This window comes from Myotis yumanensis, unplaced genomic scaffold (genome assembly GCF_028538775.1).
Source record: "Myotis yumanensis isolate MYYU_CA2020_CCGP unplaced genomic scaffold, mMyoYum1.0.hap1 SCAF_15, whole genome shotgun sequence".
Classification (NCBI taxonomy): Eukaryota; Metazoa; Chordata; class Mammalia; order Chiroptera; family Vespertilionidae; genus Myotis; species Myotis yumanensis.
In genome coordinates, this window is record NW_027223766.1 from 19924184 (window position 1) to 19942981 (window position 18798).

The window sequence follows — 18798 nt, forward strand, 5'->3', positions numbered from 1 at the left end:
GGCTAAATAACATTCCTTCTTTTATATTACTTCAATAAAATTCTATACACACATATATCACATTTTCTTTATCCATTCTTCTAGCTATAGGTACTTAGGTTGCTTCCTAAGTATTGGCCATTGCAAATAATGCCACAGTGAACACAGAGGTGCCTATATCTTTTGGAATTTAGTATTTTGGATTTCTTCATATAAATAATCAGAAGTGGGGTTGCTGAATCATATGGTAGTTCTATTTTTAATTATTTTGGGACACCTCTGTACAGTTTTTCATGGTGTCTGCACCAATTTACATTCCCACAAAGAGTGCCCAAGGGTTCACCTTTTTCCACATTCTCATCAACACTTCTTGCCTTTTTTATAATCCCCATTTTTACTGGTGTGAGGTGACATTGTTGTTTTGATTTGCATTTAGTTGATGATTAGTGATGTCAAGCATCTTTTCATGTGTCTGTTGACCAACTGTATGTCAGGTGGAAAAATGTTCAGATCCTCTGGTCACTTTTTAATTGGATAGTTTGTTTGAACATACATTCTAAAATATCTATGAATATACCCCCCCCCCCCAAGAAAATTGGTTGTTACAACAGCAGTAGCAGAAATATAGCTCACTTTTTTCTCAAATACTTCCAAACCACATAGGCTCATGTTTGTACCAGTAGAGTGTTATCAGGATTTGAATGCATTTTAACTTTTAATTTCATAAAAAGATTTTAATTTCAATAAAAGATTTAAAGTGGTTTTTTCCCCCCTTTTGAAGATGATATGCCAGGTAGTTTTGAAAAAGAATCTCTTTTGGGCTGCCACATTATTTACAATGTTGCCCATGCAAATATTATTCCAATTAATTAACTTTTTTCCTCAGCCATGAGCTTCTGTTGACAATTGTTTAGGCAGTTTTAGATAATGAATTTAGCCCAGTAGTTCTTTATAATCCTTCATAAATATTACTAGAAATTTTCAATGCAGGGCTAGTTATGTCTTTCATTCATTTTTTGTAAGAATCATCGATTTTTTTTTTTTTAGAGAATACTAGAATAGTGTCTATGTTATTGTTCTTATCCAAATGTTGACAATAATTATGAGCTTATACTCCTTTTATTTATTTATTTATTTATTTATTTATTTATTTTATATTTTATTGATTTCTTACAGAGAGGAAGGGAGAGGGATAGAGAGTTAGAAACATCGATCAGCTGCCTCCTGCACATCTCCCACCGGGGATGTGTCCGCAACCCAGGTACACGCCCTTGACCGGAATCGAACCTGGGACCTTTCAGTCCGCAGGCCTACGCTCTATCCACTGAGCCAAACCGGTTTCAGCAAGCTTATACTCCTTTTAAAACACAGTCTATTTAATTGTTAATACAGCATATCAGTCCTATAGAGGAAATCTTCAAAACATTGAGAAATATAATGGAAGGTATAAGAAATGGAGAGAGAGGTGAATCTTGGAAGGAAAAACATTATAAAACGGTAGTTTTTCCAAATTTAATTTGTACACATGGTGTGGCTCCAGTTGTCAGTGACAAAGGAGTGAGTTGAGGATGAAGATAACCCCGTTGCATGTGACAACACTCCCAGAAAACTCTGTGGAGGAGCAGAGAGGGTGACAACTGGAGGGGCCAAGAGAGCCAGGGATTCTTCATTGTTTCAAAGATAAGAGAATCTAGAGCATGTCTGAGTGCCCATCATACTGACCAATATGAGATGGGGGAGGAGGGAGGGATGTTTTGATTCAGTGGAACTGGGGATGGGGGAGCGGGGGACATGGTAGATGTATGTGATGGACCAAGGAAGGTTCCTGAGAAGCTATGGAGAGGTAGAGGTATTACTGGCTTTTGAAAGAAAGGGAAATTTGAGGGCTTGTGTTTTTTTTTCTGTGAAGTATGAGGCTGTTGAGGATGAGGGGGTGAATAGGATGTGGTTATGTCAGTAGTTTGAGAAAAGTAGAGAAAGCTTGCAAATAGGCATTTTGAAAAGTCAAAGAACCATTTCACTAGAAAAACATAAGATTGCTAGATATCATATTGTCTATGAATGAATAGGTATAGAATTCTGTCCCGTTTTGTTAGAATAAACACAGCCTCCACCTAACGAGGTGCAGCCAAGGCTCCTTGCTCTGGGACATCCCTGTTCAGCTAAAGCAGGTGGTTGAGGGGACATGTAGGAAGTGGTTAAGTGCAGCCATGTTTAGGTGCTTTGGGAAGTTAACTTAAACTTAGTGTGGGACAATTTTCAAAGTTTCTATTGATTCTAATTATTTTGGTGTATTTTTTTTTTAAATCAGTCTATTAAAAGTTTATCTTCCAGTTTACCTGGTTGTGCAAAATGAAACAACAAAAAAGTTTTTTCTTAGAATGGAAAAAAAGATGTGATATTTGAAGTTCATAACTGGTCTAAGAATTTGTAAATTTTAGACAGACAAAAAGGAATTAGTACTTCATGTTGTGTATTCAAAACCTATATGCAATTATGTTAGCTACTAATATCTCCTTTCTCTGTCTTTTTTTTTTTTTTAGGAAATAGTCTAGTAAGTTTAACCTGTCATTTATTTAGTCTTCATGGATTAATTGAGTACTTCCATTTAGATATGGTGAAACTTCGTAGATTTTTAGGTAAGTGATTCTAATTCATTTAGCAGTGGTAATAAGATGTATACAAGAACTTTTAAAATTTTGGTATTAAGTAACTATTGATCTAAAACAAACCACTCCAAATTTAATGGCTTAAAACAACATGTATTATTGAGCTCCTGGGTCTGTGGGCTGTGCATGCTGCTTCCGGTCCTGCTGCTCTCTGTGCATCTGCAGCTAGCAGCCCAAGAACTGGGACTGACCTGCCACAGCTCTGAGTGGTTTCCTATTAAGTTAAAAAGAATGCAGAGGACTTTGGCACCATAATAGATTCACATTAAGAACAAAAAAGAAAGTAATCTTTATTTTAAAATTAGGTGGAGGGAGTCCCTCAGACTGGCCTGCTCCCTCTCACAGTGCAGGACCCCTCTGGGGAGGTCTGACTGCCGTCTTAGGCCCACTCCCCACAGAGGCAGGAGAGGCTCCCACCACCGCCACTGTGCTTGCCAGCCGTGAGCCCGGCTCCTGGCTGAACGGCGCTTCTTCTGTGGGAGTGCACTGACCACCAGGGGGCAGCTCCTGTGTTGAGCGTCTGCCCCTGGTGGTCAGTGTGTGTCATAGCGACTGATCGTTCTGCCATTCAGTCGATTTACATCTTAGGGTTTTATTATATAGGATAGGATAAGCTGAGCTTGTCCAAAGTGGTGTTCAGTTTCCAAGAGAGAGCTGGTGACCCTGGCCCCCTTCACTTCCCACCTGTGCCAGCAGCTGGGCAGGGCAGGTGGAAATGGACTGCACCTGGGGGTGAGAGCTGCGGAGCCTCGGGGCCCAGGGTCGGGGCCTGGGGAGGAATTGGGGATGACTTTGCAGTCAGGTCTACATCAGCCACGATTTCCTGACAAAGATGCCACGTCTCTGCCCTTTTCTAAGTGTTTGAAGGGTAAAACTTTAAAGATGGGGTACATTGCACTTAAGTCTCTTAATTTGACAGTAAACTTGAAAGATTATTTGGAATATGTTTAAACGTGCAGGGTGGCATTTACCTAAGACTACTCTGCTTTAGGGGAAAGTTGAAGCTTTTCACCAAATAAAAAAACATGTTAGGAAAAAATTGGTAGCATAGCATGCGGATTCTTTTTTTTTTTTTTTTTAAGGAAGAAGACAATGTTTTCTTTCCTCTTAAGTTCTAAACTAAGATAAATTTATTACCTGGCAACTTTTTAAAAATACATTTTTACTGATTTCAGAGAAGAAGGGAGAGAGAGAGAAACATCAATGATGAGAGAGAATCATTGATCGGCTGCCTCCTGCACGCCCTTTACTGGGGATTGAGCTGGAAACACAGGCAATATGCCCTTGACTGGAATCGAACCCGGGACCCTTCAGTCTGCAGGCTGAACCAGCCAGGGCTTGAGAAACTTTTAATGCACATTTATTTATAAATGGTATGCCTGTAATACTGTACTAGTATATAAATTATAAAACACATACAAAAATAGATGGTACAAAAGTACTTAAAAGGCTATTTTAAATGATGGGGTCAAAGTTAATACAGAATTCTAAGTCTTTTTCCCGCTCACGGATGGATTGCAGTCACCACCTTGGTGCTGGCGTGTTCCTCAGAGACCTCTAGGTTTTAGCATGTCTTGCTGTTGGCCCCCCACCCCCCACCCCCGTGCAGGTTTGCTGGCACCACGGGTAGCTCTCCCGCTAATCCTGGCCCACCTTTTCGTGATAGCATAACAGACACAGAGGGAGAAAGAAAAGATTAGCATCAGGTCTATCCCTACAAACTGAAAAACAAATTCCAGGTCCAAAACCCACCGTGTGATGAAGTGCCCACAGGGTCACTTTCATAGACCCAGTATTTGCACTGTTTCAGTGTCATAAAGATTTTTGTTCACTGATGAATTTCTAGTACCACTTAGAACAGTATCTGGCACAGTAAACATTTGTTGAATGGTGCTTTTTTACTAAACTGAGATTCTTTTGGTCTCTCATTCACATTTTCAAAGAGAAAGTATTTTATAATTTTGACATGAATACTTTCTCATTTAAGTTTCAAACAAGCCTTGCCAGTGTGGCTCAGTGGTTGAGCATCAGCCCATAAACCAAGAGGTCACCAGTTTGATCCCAGGTCAGGGCTCGATTCCCGGTAGGCAGCATGCAGGAGGCAGCCGGTTGATGGATGATTGTCTCTCATCATTGATGTTTCTATCTCCCTCTTCCTTTCTCTCTCTAAAAATCAATAAAAACATACATTTTGTAAAAGTTTCAAACAAGTTATGAGTCAAAATGGTATTGATTCTTTAGGTATCCATGTGAGTGTGGGTGATTATCATCTCTCTGAACCTGAACAGTTAACTGATAGCCACATGGACAGTGTTGGTGGGAACTTGTGATTATCACAGTTTTTTACTTGTCCATGCCGCCCATTTACAATTGGGGGGGGGCGGGCTTTCCTTCATTGCAGTTATGATTCAAGAAGATTACCACAGTCAGAACCCGTACCACAACGCCGTCCACGCTGCGGACGTCACTCAGGCCATGCACTGTTACCTACGAGAACCCAAGGTGAGGCGCTGACATGACAGCAGGTGAAAATCCTCAGAGTATCTCTGCTTTATTTCAAATACCTTTCCCTAAGTTAGTGACTTGACTCAGAATCAGAAGTTTCCTTCACAGGACTGAGATCTAGCAGGATCAAGTTTCCAAAAACGGCTGTATCTGTAGGCGCAGCTACTGGAGATTTGGGGGGGGGGGGGGGGGGGGGGGCGGGGGGGGTGCTGAGGGAGCAGCTGCAGGAGGCCCAGCGAGGGCCAGATCCCCGGGGCTGTCCGACATCCGCATTGACGCCGTGTCCCTGAGGGAGTAGGGAGCTGGCCGCTGTGTGAACATGAACGCCTGGCCGCTCAGGAGCTGCTTCAGGGCTCCTCGAGGGGGTGGGCACACAGTCCTGGGCGGGACGGGGCGGGGGGAGGGCGGGGGGGGGCGCTTAGAATTAGAAGGACTGGGGTCTGGTGTCCAGTGCGTTTGGGAAGCCGCGCAGGGAGGGGAGCGATGGAGGCTGCGTGTGCAGGCTGGGCAGGCGGTAGAGCTGGAGGCTCGTGAGAAGAAGGCAGGAGAAGGAGCTTGTCTGGGGCGGGGTGGGTAGAGATGGGGACTTCCGGTTTGAATCTGGAGACAAATGTATTTGTGCGATATCCAAATGGGTGCCTGATAGACGGGTAAGAGTCTGACATTTAGGAGAGAAGTCAAACAGAACTTTTAAAGATTGTTTTTTTCTTTTCATGTTTCTCATGTTAATGATTCACTCTTTCATCTACCTGAGATTGTTTGATGTTATGTGTAATCATACATGAATTTTTTTTAGTTTAATTCTGAATTACTGGATTCTCCCAGGATAGTACATACCTATTCTTCTGCCACTTCCTTCTGTTGTGGTTACCATAAGAATATAACATTTGCATATTGCTTATCCACAGCCTTGCCCACATGTTCTGGGTTGGGAGGGGAGGTTGCTCTGTGTGCAGGGTGCTCGGAGAGTGTGCCATGCTTTAAAAATCTACATTTTTAAAATGCTGTCACAAATCCTGAAGAGGAAATAATTTTCTTCAACAACTTCTCCCCATTCTTTGAACTCCTCCACATACCAATGATAAGCAATACAAAAATAAATAATAAATATTCTTGGCCTTCTGACAGCTTACAGTTTTCCAGGGGATTCAAGCCCTTAGATGTTGAGTTTTAGTTTTCTTTTTCAGACTGAGATGAACTTGACACAAGGGATGGAAAAAGATTCATTCTGGCATTGAAAGAGACTATTAAAATTCGAATCAAAATTTATCTAAATTAAAAATTTTCCATTTTCATCTTTATCATGTGTAATATATGTTAGTTCAGTGTCATAATCTGTAAGTAAGTGTACCGATATTGGTGGTGTATGATCACATTGTTTTACTGCCAGGGCACAGGGTCATACAAGTTTAGAGAGCATTGACCTAACGTTACCTAAGGAAAAGCATGTCCTGCTGAGTGCTATCATGGCCGGGCATGTGAAGTGCTGTAGGAACACAAATCAGCCATTGCCAGGGAGGGGCTGCAGGCAAAGAAGAGGGGTGATGGGGTGGTCAGGGGAGTTGGGCCTGAGATGAGGAGCAGTGGCCCAGTAATGAGAAGGGATTCATGAAAAGCAGACGATACATGTAGCTAGGTGGTTGTTTTTTATCACTGAAATTTTCAGTCAGGTAACAAACTTTTTTCTGTGATTATTTTATTGTATCGAGTAAGATTAATAATGATGATTGGGAGCAGCAGTGTAATTGTTAGCTTACAAGATTGCCTTTTCTGATGTGTGCACATTGTGCCATCCACTGGGAGAGGCTCGAGTTCAGACTGGACAAGGACTCTGCTCTCTGATGACCCAGTAGCATCCTTAGACAGTGGGGCCTCAGAAATAACCTCATGTTTAGATTCTTAATTGAGACCCAGTAAACAATTGCTGGTCAGCCTCACACGGGGCACCACTTCGCTGGGGCGGACCGGCAGGCCCTGAATGATGGATGAATGATTACTCTAACACACGTTTCTGTGAAAGAGAGGACTAAGGGACTGCTTGGCTATCACTGCCAAGTAGCCCTGTTCTCCTGCCTCCTTTGGCTTTTATTGTCAGAACAGCTTGATCTAAAATTAACCTCTAGCTACAATCAGCAGGGTAAATATCCTTGAGAAAGTATATGCTTCTACACGGTCGGGTGTAAAAGACTAAACAGAGATTCTAGCAAAACACCCCGGGGGTGGGACTTGTTTGGAAAAGTCAGGCTCCCCTCAGAGGCCCCTGACCTTTCGGAGAATCCTCCTTACAGACATTCCGACCAAGTCTTGGGTTTCCCCACAAACAGTCTTCTATAATAATAAAAGCATAATATGCTAATTAGACCAGACATCCTTCCGGACAACCTTCCAGATGAAGCCGGGACTGCGAGAGAAGCCCGGGTCCCGGGTGCCAGATGGAAGCCGGAGCCGGCAGCCAGGGGAGGAAGGCCTACTCTTGCACGAATTTGGTGCATGGGGCCTCTAGTTTGTTGATAAAAATCTGTTAACAGTGTAGATCTCATGTTAAGTGTTCTTATAATAAAAAATATTTAACCTCATAGGTCTTTTCTGTTTGCTGTAATGGCTGTGGTAATAAAAATATACAAACCTGTGTTTATTGCTTCAGAACTATTCTTTTTTTAAAATATTTGAAAAAGCCATCTTTTTTGAGATGGCTTGTACTTTGCCATTGTGATTAAGCTTGTTTAAAACGAAGCTGTGGAAGGCCGAGCTGTCCGATCTGCCCTCTCAGTGTCTGAGGAGGCCAGCCCAGCAGGCACCGGCGGCCTTAGTGAACAGTCTGAAAACCAGGACGGGAGGGCACTGGCAACACTGCCATTTTGGGGCTAATTGAAACCCGTTGCAGTGGGACAGAGGTGATTTCAAATATGACTGTAATTAATCTTCTTTTGTCAACTTCAGCTTGCCAACTCCGTAACTCCTTGGGATGTCTTGCTGAGCTTAATTGCAGCTGCCACGCATGATCTGGATCATCCAGGTGTTAATCAACCTTTCCTTATTAAAACTAACCATTACTTGGCAACTTTATACAAGGTTAGTGCTGTTTTATCATCAACATTTAATATTTCTGCATTCCTGAAAATGTTTCATGTTTTCAAGAAGTGAATGGTTAACAAATGTTAGGATTTTAACCAGATTAATATTACTCCCAAATAATTCTTTATGTTCAGAAAGAGATTTATTACCATTAAATAACTCAGATATGCTTTTTTTTTTTTTCTCTGTAGAATACCTCAGTCCTGGAAAACCACCACTGGAGATCTGCCGTGGGGTTATTGAGAGAATCCGGTTTATTCTCACATATGCCATTAGAGAACAGGTAGGCTGGATTCAGACAAATTTAATTTGCTGTGAACTATGAAAATTAACCTGGCAAAACAATTTTATAAGGTTTAAAATTACATTATTATGTTCAAATGTTCCATAATTTTCAGGTTTGGGGGGGTTAAATTTAATGGGTAAATTATTTTATTTTACAAATTTATATAAAAATTTTAGTAATTTAAACCTGTTCTACAGTACAGTTAATAGGATATTTTTAGTGAATTATTATGAAAGATTATCCCATGGATTTGAGTACTATGTAAAACTCACTCCAAATGCACAATGGCTCAATCACAGTTTACTGCTTATTTATATAAATAGTATAACATATTTCCATTTTGTGCTAATTTAAACAAAACCTTAAGTTCTAGAAATAAATAGAAAGTAAACATTCTGTATAATAAATAGGTTTATTAAAAGTAAAGCTTCAAAATTGATAAGAAGTAAAAATCCTGCAGCTATAGGTCAATTCTGGAGCTATAGGATAAAATAATGACTGGAAAGAACAGAAAATACTAATTTTTTAGAATAGATCATTTAATGTTAAGCAGGCCATTTGAAAGCCTAATAAAGAGCATTAATGTGAATGAGCCCAACATGACGGAGGTTGCTAACAAACTCTCGTGTCATTGTCCATAAGCAAAGGTTCAATAGTGACCGCCTCACAGAGAAGGTGCCTTAGGAAAACCACGTCAATGGTTATGTAAACCAAGTGATTCTAGCAAAAAGGTGAGGCATGAAACTGGGTATTAAAATTTAAGTTACTATCACAGTCCTTTCCTTTTTCCCTTTCATGATTTAAAAACTTGAGTGTTTTGTGTAATGACCATAAGAAAAAAGCTGGACTTTATTTTTTATTTTTTTAAACTCTTTATTCATGGATACCATTTGGAGTTATGACAGTACTTCCGGTAAGTAAAATTGTTTCTTGCTGAGTACAAATATAAAAGTTGCTTAACCATACAGTCTTTGTATATAGAAAGTATCTTTTCCTTGACTAAGGTAGATTAAAATGTGTGCTTTGTTTTGCCTTTTAATCATGTTTTGCATTTGATAATGAACCCCTTATTAAATTCTCAGATTTAATACAAGTAAAAACTGAAACTGAGGAACTCTACACAACAGCATTCTTTGGATGTTGTTTTTTTTTTGTATTTCAATATTGTGAGCCTTTTAATTTATTGACAGCTCTGATCATTATACAAAGATAATGTTTGCTATGGCCCATTGAAATAAAAGGCAGGTTTTTGTTTTACTTTATTTTATTTTGTTTTAATCCTCACCCAAGGATATGTTTATTGATTTTAGAGAGAGCGGAAGGAATGCAGTGGGGGGAGGGGGGGAGAGAAAGAAGAGAGAGGGAGGGAGGGAAGGGAAAGAAAGAAAGGAAGAGATAGAGAAAGAAAGAAAGAAACATCTATGTGAAACACTGATAGGTTGCTCTGGCACATGCCCCAACTGGGGATGGACCCATAATCTTTTTGGGTTTACAAGATGACGCTCCAACCAACTGAGCCACCCAGCCAGTCAAAAAGCAGGAATTTTTTTTTTAAGTTTATTTCTCCTGTTATTTGATTTGAGACAGTTTTTTTTTTAATATCATGGTTTTTTTGTTTGTTTTGTTGTTGTTATTCCTCATGAAAGATATTTTTTTCCATTGATTTTTAGACAGTGGAAGGGAGGGGGAGAGAGACAGACAGACTGACATCGATGTGAGAAAGGCACATCGATTGGTTGCCTCCCATGTGAGCCCCAACCAGGGCCAGGGATCGAACCTGCAACCCAACGAGCCCTTTACCAGGTAATCAAACCTGGGACCCTTCAGTACTCGGGCCAGTGCTCTAACCACTGACCCACACCTGCCAGGGCTAGAATATCATATATTTTTAATTTATATTAACATGTTACCTTTTACCTTCCAGAAAATTTGGGTAGTCATTTAGATGATTGACTCTTGAGTATACATATACGGCTATATACAACTGCTGAACTATACATATAATTGAATCTAAACTTTCTCAAACATTTTGGTGGGATTTCATCAGGATTTAATTGGACATTTTAGTCAAAATATCTATAGGAGTTGGTTGTTGAATGGACTCCTTTCCCTCTTTTTGAAACTTCCTTCTGCTTTCCAGATCTCAGGCACCAGGAAAGAAACCCAGAGTTGTTTACCCTCAGCACATCCCAGCAAAGAATTTTCACAGAAAATATACCAATCTTATTGTTTTTTATAGGCAAATAATTCCACCTTGGCTGGAAAAATAAAAGGCACTCTTTTGAGGATGTTTGCATATTAGTATTTTCTACAAACTCTTGGTTTTAGTTTTGATTATTTTAGTAGTTTTTTTATGCATTATTTAAAATTCATTTTTTGTGATAGGTTAAAAGTTGTGTGACAATTAGAATATATTAGGGCTCTATAAAGTTTTCTGAATATTAAGTTTAAGGAAAAAATTAATAAGTAACTATTTAATTGAAAGTCTTGTATTTTCTTTTTATATTTTTCTAATTCCAGGAAACAAATGGAGACTCAGATAGGTGCTTTGATACTAGCCACAGACATCAGTCGCCAAAACGAGTATCTGTCGTTGTTTAGGTCCCATTTGGATAGAGGTGACTTATGCCTGGAAGATGCCAGACATAGGCATTTGGTTTTACAGGTAAAATGGGGCTTGGAAAGATTCTGTTTCTGGGGTAAATCATGTGACTGTTAGACTAAAGAGGAAATATTCTAGTGTCGTGTTCAGAGTGGTTACGTCTGAGAGAGAGCTGTGGGGTTTCCTTCCCCAGGGAGAGCCCCCTCTCCGGAGAGCACCATCGATTGGCATTGTTCACACTCGGGATTCCTAACAAAAACAGGTTTTGCAAGAGCATTTTATTTTAATAAGTTCTCACTTACTAAAGTTTAAGAAAAAAATTGACAGGAATTGGGTAATTATTTGTAACTTTCTGGTTACTCCAGGCCATGTGCTTGGCTGTACAGTTAGGTTTGCAGTCTTGCAGCATTTCTGGAGAAATGGTTGGTAGACCTAATAGGGTCATAAAAGTAACATAAAAAATGAATTTTCTGTTGCAGTATTTTCTCCTTTTTTAAAGGTGTTGTTTTGCCACTATTAGAGTAGATTTAAACTTATTACATTTGGAATTTTACTTTTTTCTTAAAACGACATTACTGTTTTGCTTGCTAGATGGCTTTGAAATGTGCTGATATTTGTAACCCGTGTCGGACCTGGGAATTAAGCAAGCAGTGGAGTGAAAAAGTAACAGAGGAATTCTTCCATCAAGGCAAGTTACAGGGGGACAGGAGGGAGGGGAGTAAGAGATCAACCGAAGGACTTGTATGCACCCATATAACCATAACTAATGGATATAAGACACTGGGGGGTAAGGGAGGGCAGGGGCTTGTCAAGGGCGGGGGGGGAAAAAGGACACTTATGTAATACCCTTTGTAATACTTTAAGCGAAAAATAAAAAAAAATTTAAAAAAAGGCAAGTTACAGTATTGAATGCTAATAAATCTACTCAGCTCATTTTCTTAGATCATATGAATAAAATAACTCGGACATTTATAGGAGGCTAGTGGTAGATACTTGATATTTTTAGTGACAATTTACAGTAGATGCACATATAACCAATAATGAACAGACTGAGCATGTTTTGAAAATTAGCAGTTCTCTTCAAATCGTCAGATGTGTGTGCATGCATTTATGAATCAGCATCAATCAGGTTGGAAATTTTGCTGAATGGGAAGATTTTGCTGACCTTACCCCTCCTGTCCTGTGTGGAGGGCGTGGCCATATGAACATATAAGACGTTTTTGTGATTTAAACCCAGGAACCAAGGGTCTTCATTTCATGCACCTTCCTTTTAGAAATCTAGGATTTAAATGAAAATGCTGGCAGAACTACAGTGTTGGGGTAAAACACCTGGTAGAAGTCTTCCTCCTCCATTTGCGATAGGCTTTGCTATGTGTGAATGGCGTAGAGAACCGCCTGAGAGGCTGTCCTCTCGGGGATTAAATACGTTGCCTTCTTTCTAAGGAGTGGACAGGTAAGCTGTAGACTTCACTGACATGCGGTAGGTGTGCTCCATATTAACAGTTCTGTCTCATTAATTTCTAGGAGACATAGAGAAGAAGTATCAGCTGGGTGTGAGTCCATTTTGTGATCGTCAGACTGAATCTATTGCCAACATCCAGATTGGTAACTATACGTAGATACGTAGATACGGGCCAGTTAGAAAAGTGCCACTGATTGTAACTTTGTCAAGAAAAAGAGATACACTTGAAATATAGGATATTACAATTATGCTCATTTAAACAATCTAAAATTTTACTCTTGTCTTATTTTGCTCTTATAATTACTCTCATTTGACTATAGGTTGTAAAACATAATTTTTGCAGAACATGTAACAGCTCCTTTTTTGTGTGTTCTAAAGTGGAAATACGCTTTTGCCTTGTGGAAGCTTTTTGCATAATTCTGGGGCATGAAAAGGGGACCCCTGTGCTGAGTGTGATGTGAGAGCAGTTGGCACTGCTTCCTCCTCTTGGTTATCACGGCCGGGTGGTCACAGTACCTCCTCCACCTCTCGCACGGGCCTCTTGAGATCTTGTCTCGATTTGTCCCTCCAGTCTTCGCCCCAACAACTTGCCCTCATTTACCCAGAGCAGCCTAGGACCCTCCAGGGGCCCCCAAGTCCACGCTGTGCCTTCAGCCTCATGGGCTCCTTTTCCTTGTCCTGTCCTCCGGGCAGGCAGCGTCCTCTCCCGGGCTCTCAGGGCCCTCCTGGCCTTGGTGATGTGCCCCTGAGCCAGCGCTGCAGCGGGGCTGAGGCACTGAGAGCCATGAGGGACCGTCGCTGGAGGAAGAAGCATGAGGAGGCTGCTGTGATGGACACTGTGCAGTGGTGGCAGGAAAGACGGGCGTGGGCCGGGCGTGTGGGGTGACCCAGCAAGGTTTGGAGGAGTGACTAATTTTGGTCGCTGGTATGCAGTAGGGCCTTTGAGAATTAGACTGAACATAGTGAAATGTGTACACAGATTTTAGAAAGATAAAGTTTCTAGAAAGTCAGAAGATAGCATAATACTGTGGCATAAGACTGAAAAGAGGACTGCGTTAGGCTCAGATTCAGAAATGTCATTCCTGTGTCATGGCAAAGGGTCCCGTGTGGAAGACAGTGGGCAGTACCTGACTTGCCTGCGGAGGGCGGTGGAGATGAGTCTGTGGGAAGGGGGTGTGGCACAGACGGGGGTGGAGGGTCGGGCGGAATGCGGCTCAGCCAGGAAAGCTGAGGTTTTCAGAGGGTAAGACAGGACGTAGATCTGCTCTGGCTCTCAAGGGGACTTGTCTTCACATGTGAAGTAGGTGGCATGCAGGCAGAGGGAACGGAGGCCGGGGAACGGTCGCCAGCTCGCTCTAGCTACTTTGAATGGCTTTGCCTAATGGGAGAACTTGCAAATGAGGTTTCTAAAAGCTGCAGTATTTAAAAGGGAAAAGGAGCCAGATGCCTTAAACCAGTGGTTCTCAGCCTTCCTAATGCCGAGACCCTTTAATACAGTTCCTCATGTTGTGGTGACCCCCAATTTCATTGTTACAAATTGAACATAATTAAAGCATAGTGATTAATCACAAAAACAATATGTAATTATATACGTGTTTCCCGATGGTCTTAGGCGACCCCTGTGAAAGGGTCGTTCGACCCCCAAAGGGGTCGCGACCCACAGGTTGAGAACTGCTGCCTTAAACTGTTCTGTAGGTCTTGTCAGTGTTGGAAAATTCTGGAATGGATTATCAGAGGGGCAGGGATAGGTAAGTGATAGTAATAGTTCACATCTCCTGACTCCACAACCACCACAGGACAAGTGATGCTGGAATTCTCTTGTTCAGATAGTTTGTTTGCCCGGTTTATACAGTTAACGGGGGTTGGGCTTTCTGATGTCAATCCCCAGGTAAAGGGGGCTTCGGAAGATTCTATTTCTGCGGTAAGTCATGTGACTGTCCGAACAGATTCTGTGCTAAGCAGTGATTACTGGGGGCCGGCACAGTCAGTACATAGAAGTCATGTTTCATTAATAGCGTTTCCTTCTGTGGTGGGAATACTAGTTTCCTTGACCGAGAATATCACGTGCTGGTAAGAGCAAGGCATTTGGCCGGGCGTCCATAGGGCCTGTGCGGATGCTCGAGCGCGTGGCTAGTGCAGGTCAGCGGATTCACAGGCGGCTGAGCAGCTGGCGGAGTCCTGCCCTCGCGCAGGTGCTGCATGGCTGTGTCCATGGCCCCAGCCTGTTCATTTTGATCAGCTACTTAAGACCTAAAATACATTTTAGGTTAACACAGAGCCAGAAGTGGTAGTTAATGTGTTTGATATTAGAGGCAACCATTTGGAAGGAGGAGTCACGGGAAGCCCGTGATCATGAGGCTCCGCGTTTGGTGCAAAACTCCAGCTGCTCGTGCCTGAGCGTGGCCCCTGGAAGAGACGGCGCTGGGTGGCTGGCCCTGCCTGGCCCTGGTGTGAGGACGGCACCCAAAGCTGCCGTTCGGTGCTGTGGGGGCATCTTTTTGTGTTTCTCCTTCTCACAGAACGCAGCTCCTTGAGGGCAGATCTGTGGCCTTATTCACTGCTCTACCCTGGCCACCCAAGACAGTGCTGGCACATAGTAGGTTCTCAGCTGCTGTGTGTGAGGGAAACAAAAGAAATGGAAGAAAGCCTTATTTCTGACCCGGGTGCTATTTTAGATTCCAGCACTTGTACACTTAAGGAAAGTCAACCATCAGACCATACCTGACTTTTCTAATTAACAGTAGTGGGTGCTGCCTGCTGTAGTGAGATTTGTTGGCTGAATGGAACCTGTATTTTCTATGGTCTTTTGCTGCAAAGACAAGGTTTTAGAGAAGAAAAATTAAAAGCTGGCTTACACAAGCAGTGATAGAATTTGGATGTACATGTTCCCTGTCCTTAACAGATCAAAAGTTAGGAAGATAGCCCTAACCGGTTTGGCTCAGTGGATAGAGCATCGGCCTGCGGACTGAACGGGTCCAGGTTCGATTCCAGTCAAGGGCATGTACCTTGGTTGCATGCACATCCCCAATGGGGAGTGTGCAGGAGGCAGCTGATCGATGTTTCTCTCTCATCGATGTTTCTAACTCTCTATCCCTTTCCCTTCCTCTGTGCAAAAAGTCAATAAAATATATTTTTTTAAAAATGTTAGGAAGATAATGTTATTTGTTTCTCCTAATATATATTATTTCATTGATGAGGCATTTTCTGGAAGGCTTCCCCTCCCCCGCCCCCTCCCCCCAGTGTAAGATACTCTGTAGCATTAAATCAGACATAAAGCACACTGGAGATGCAGACAGCCCTGAAATCACTCCTTTTCTGACTCTGAATTAAGGCGATCAGTATAGGAGTTATTTATAAAGTAGGACCCTGGTACACTTTTGATGTCCACTTTAATAATTGCTTTAATCTCCTCTGTTCTTTTTAGACTCATAATTTTTGTCAGAAATTTGGGCTTATGTGAATTCTAAATTAAATAAAAGGGCTTATAGTCCTAACCGGTTTGCCTCAGTGGATAGAGCATCGGCCTGGGGACTGATGGGTCCCAGGTTTGATTCCAGTCAAGGACACATACCTTGGTTTCAGGTTCCTCCCCAGAATGGGCCCTGGTCGGGGTGCATGCAGGAGGCAACCAATCGATGTGTTTCTCTCACATCGATGTTTCTATCTTTCCCTCTCTCTTGCACTCTCTCTAAAAAATCAATGGGAAAATATCCTCGGGTGAGGATTAAAAAAATAAAAATAAATAAAAAATAAAATGGCTTATTTTAATCATGACTAGGTGTGAAGATTACCATCCCTGCGGGTATAAAGAGGGGTCACCCCAGCTCCCCTGCAGTCTAGCCTCGTCCCTGCAGTGCTAGAGTAGCCCCCTCTTGGCCTCCAGCTGCCTCCTGGGGATGTCCCTGCATGGCGCTTCCCCGTCCTCAGCCAGCATGGCCTCTGTGTTTGCTTCAATAAAAGGACGCGGTTGTGCAGCTGAGAGGAGTCATCAGAACGATTTGATATATTTGTCAGTTCACCCTTAGTTAGCTTAAGAAAAAGATTCTTCAGAAAAGACTTGTAAATTTATGCACAAAAAACCTTTTGAAAAGTAAGGTTTAGGTAACATTGGAATAGGACTTGAGAGTAAACACTGTAGAGACGTTTTAAAGATAAAGTTTCAGCCCAGCCAGCGTAGCTCAGTGATTGAGCGTCGACCTATGACTCAGGAGGTCACAGTTCGATTCCCAGTCAGGGCACTTGCCCAGGTTGGCCGGCTCCATCCCCATTGTGGGGCGTGCAGGAGACAGCTCATCAGTGATTCTCTCTCATCATTGACGTTCCTATCTCTCCCTCCTTTCCTCTCTGAAATCAATCAGAGTATATTTTAAAAAAATAAAGTTTCAGAACATGCGTTGATACCTTTTTCTCTTTTTTTCTTAAGGTTTTATGACATACCTAGTGGAGCCTTTGTTCACGGAATGGGCCAGGTTTTCCAATACCAGGCTGTCCCAGACGATGCTCGGACACGTGGGGCTGAACAAAGCCAGTTGGAAGGGACTGCAGAGAGAACAGCCCAGCAGTGAGGACAGCGAAGCTGCACTCGAGGAGCTGAACTCATAGTATTACCTCAGGAAACCGGTTGTCATAACCCAGAACCGGGGCAGGCTGCCTCCTGGAGGTTAGAAGGTGGCATGGGGGCTGGAGTTGCGGGAACCGACTCGGCTGCAGGTTTCCGGGTGGACGATGCCAGGATTTCCTCTGCCGGCCACTTGAACCCACTTTTTAATTATGAGGCCTGAACACAGCAATATGGATGTGGCCCTCGTGTGAAACCTGATCTTCAAAGCCTGCAGGAGTGACTCCAAAGGAGACGCAAAGGAAGTTCTGCGGAGTGCCAGGTGCATCTACTCTGCGAACGTGAAACTTGAACTGAACCTTTCAGCAGAAACCTCTTGGAATCTAACCAGTCTCATGCAGCCTCGTGTGTCTGTACCTCCCACTAAGGTCTCTGAAAAATGGAAATGTGAAGTGCCCAGCTCTGCTGCCTCTGGCCAGACTTGATGTTTACAAATCCACTCTGAAATACTGGTTCTACATTTGCCTTGGAGCATAATTGCTAAGGAACCACTAAGAATTTTAAAGATCAAACTTTCAACTGCAGCTCCTTCCCCCTGGTTTGCCTTTCTTCTCCTTTGGATGCCACCAAGCCTCCCGTTTGCCCTGGTTTTATTTGTGCACTGAAAAATGTGCACTACCATAGCGTGCGCCACGCTTTCCCGCCAGTGCTGTTTGGCAGTGCACTCTTTGTAACGCTCGGTTTTGATTTGGGGCGGGAGGGGAGAGCACCGGTGTCCTCGCTGTATTACGATTCCGCAGTGGAGACATTGCATGTTGTTTTCACTCCTGTGCACTTGACCTGCACATGCAAGAAAAGGTGGAATGTGTAAAACACCATAATCAGCTCAGGGTATTGCCAGTCTGAAATAAAGTGGGATGGGGAAGTGTGTCCTTCAGAGCAAGGGTCCTAAAGCCCCTTTCGCTGCAGTGAGAGGTATGTTGTGTGTGGACGGGCGGATGTGTGTCTGTGTGCATGTTGTGCATGTGTGACTGTGCATGTGTTCTATTTATCCTTGTGGGAGAGGATTGGACATGGACGCTTTTATTTATTTTAGAATGTGACGTGAGCAGCCACACCTGGGGGCGGGGGGAGGGAGCTGTAACAGATTGCTCCAGTTGCCTTAAACTATGCACAAAGCTAAGTGACCAAACTTCTTGTGATTTGAAAAAAGTGCATTGTTTTCTTGTCTCCCCCTCTCTTCCCTTTTTGATGAAACGTGACCCTTTGATGGGCCTTTTGATGTGAACAGATGTTTCCTAGGACAAAAACCTAAGGACTAATTTTAAACTTAAAACATTCCACTTTTGTAATTTGTTTTAAATTGTTTTATGTATAGTAAGCACAACTGTAATCTAGTTTTAAGAAAAACCAGTGCTTTCTTTTAGTTCAATTGTATTTCCCTTGTTACTGTAAAAGACTGTTTATCAATTATGTTTACAGTTTGTTGCAACAGCCATTTTCTTGGGAGAAAGCTTGAGTGTGAAGCCATTTGTAAAAGGCTTTGCCATACTCATTTTAATATGTGCCTGTTGCTGTTAACTTTTGATAAATAAAAAGCTACCTTTTCACATTTTATCTTTGATATTTACCTTATAATCAATCCTTTGGAAATCATAATGC

At 42.3% G+C, this 18798-nt stretch overlaps 1 protein-coding gene across 4 annotated transcripts in view; it reads left to right on the forward strand.

Annotated features, from left to right (window-relative positions):
* The window catches only part of PDE7A (phosphodiesterase 7A), a 108743-nt gene that overhangs the window by 75493 nt on the left and 14452 nt on the right, over positions 1-18798 (forward strand). For 2 of the 4 annotated variants that reach the window (XM_070392760.1, XM_070392761.1), the window contains exons 6-13: positions 2523-2618; positions 5050-5150; positions 8094-8225; positions 8420-8511; positions 11035-11179; positions 11708-11804; positions 12641-12721; positions 17002-18751. In XM_070392760.1, the coding sequence (XP_070248861.1) occupies positions 2523-2618; positions 5050-5150; positions 8094-8225; positions 8420-8511; positions 11035-11179; positions 11708-11804; positions 12641-12721; positions 17002-17180 (923 nt within the window). In that variant the 3' untranslated portion in view covers positions 17181-18751. Of the gene's footprint in view, positions 1-2522; positions 2619-5049; positions 5151-8093; positions 8226-8419; positions 8512-11034; positions 11180-11707; positions 11805-12640; positions 12722-17001; positions 18752-18798 lie in introns of those variants that run through there. The other 2 variants (XR_011468276.1, XR_011468277.1) reach the window with 2 other exon arrangements.